General features: G+C 49.5%; 1 protein-coding gene across 1 annotated transcript in view; it reads left to right on the top strand.

Moving 5' to 3' along the window:
- The window catches only part of Fat2 (FAT atypical cadherin 2), a 91879-nt gene that overhangs the window by 40771 nt on the left and 49725 nt on the right, over window positions 1-1383 (top strand). The window contains exon 5 of the mRNA XM_021213675.2: window positions 909-1220. Coding sequence (XP_021069334.1) covers window positions 909-1220 — 312 coding nt within the window. The remainder of the gene's footprint in view (window positions 1-908; window positions 1221-1383) is intronic.

Raw genomic sequence — 1383 nt, 5'->3', positions numbered from 1 at the left:
AGAAGAAGAAGGAGGAGGAGGAGGAGGAGGAGAAGAAGGAAGGAAGGAAGGAAGGAAGGAAGGAAGGAAGGAAGGAAGGAAGGAAGGAAGGAAGGAAGGAGAAAATAGAAGGAAAGGAAAAAGGAAAAGCATTTGTCACTAAGAATCAAAAAACCCTCAAGTTCCCAGTTCAGTAATCTTTAAAGTCTATGGTTATGACGCCCTCACAGGAGTCACCTAAAACCATTGGAAAACACAGATATTTACATCACAGTACATAACAACTGCAAAATTACAGTATGAAGTAGCAACGAAGTAATTTTATGGTTGGGGCCGCCACCACCTGAGGAAACTAACTGTATTAAAGGGTCGCAGCGTTAGGAAGGAAGGCTGAGAACCACTGCTCCAGAAGTTCTAAATGGCTGCTTTCACATGCAGCGTGAGGATCCAACTCAGGGCCTCATGTCTGCTAGGCAGGCTGTGCCACTGAGCCACCCTTCAGCCTCTGAGGTGTTGTGAGTGGAAACACTTTGTCTCATACCATTTCCTCAGCACCGTGGCTGTGTCAGATGACTGGGTCCTGGCGCCAGCAGTGCATGGTTCTGAAGTTGGAGTTTATTTCGGGTCTAGGGCAGCAGGTCTGACCCAGGTTTCACCCATTCCCGCAACAATGCTTTCTAACCCAAGTGGAGAACAGGCTTCTGGCAACCACAGGAAGAGGCCCTGCGTCTTCCATGTGAAGGCCAGGTTTTCATGGCAGTGACTTCTGGTTCTCTGCGGTTCCCTTCTGTTCTTGCCGTTCCAAGGTCAGATTGTGGCAGTAACAGCAACCAGCTCTAACATGGTGTGAGCCACGCTAGGACTGTGGTAATCCTAGACACTGCTTCACAGAAGCAGCACGGGAGTTCACCCACCGTTTTTGTCTACAGGTGACTGTGCAGGACAACGGGGACCCCCCACTAAGGTCCACCTCCAGGGTGGTGGTGTGCGTCTTGGATGTCAATGACAACCCACCCATGTTCTCCCACAAGCTCTTTAATGTCCGCCTTTCGGAAAGACTGAGCCCCCTCTCCCCGGAGCCTGTGTACAGGCTGGTGGCTTCAGATCCAGATGAAGGTCTCAACGGCAGTGTCACCTACAGCATTGAGGAGAGTGATGAGGAGAGCTTCAGAATCGACCCTGTCACAGGAGTTGTGTCTTCTAGCAGCACCTTCGCAGCCGGAGAGTACAACATCCTAACAGTGAGTGGGAAGTGCTGCCCAGCTGGAGGGCAGAAGTGGCTGGTGACTGTCCTTTTGTTTTCTTTTCTCTTTTCTTTCTTTCTTTCTTTCTTTCTTTCTTTCTTTCTTTCTTTCTTTCTTTCTTTCTTTCTTTCTCTCTCTCTCTCTCTCTCTCTCTCTCTCT

The sequence above is a fragment of the Mus pahari genome, chromosome 14 (genome assembly GCF_900095145.1).
Source record: "Mus pahari chromosome 14, PAHARI_EIJ_v1.1, whole genome shotgun sequence".
NCBI lineage: Eukaryota > Metazoa > Chordata > Mammalia > Rodentia > Muridae > Mus > Mus pahari.
Note: the sequence above shows the minus strand (reverse complement) of the source record. Positions and strands in the feature narration are given on the sequence as shown.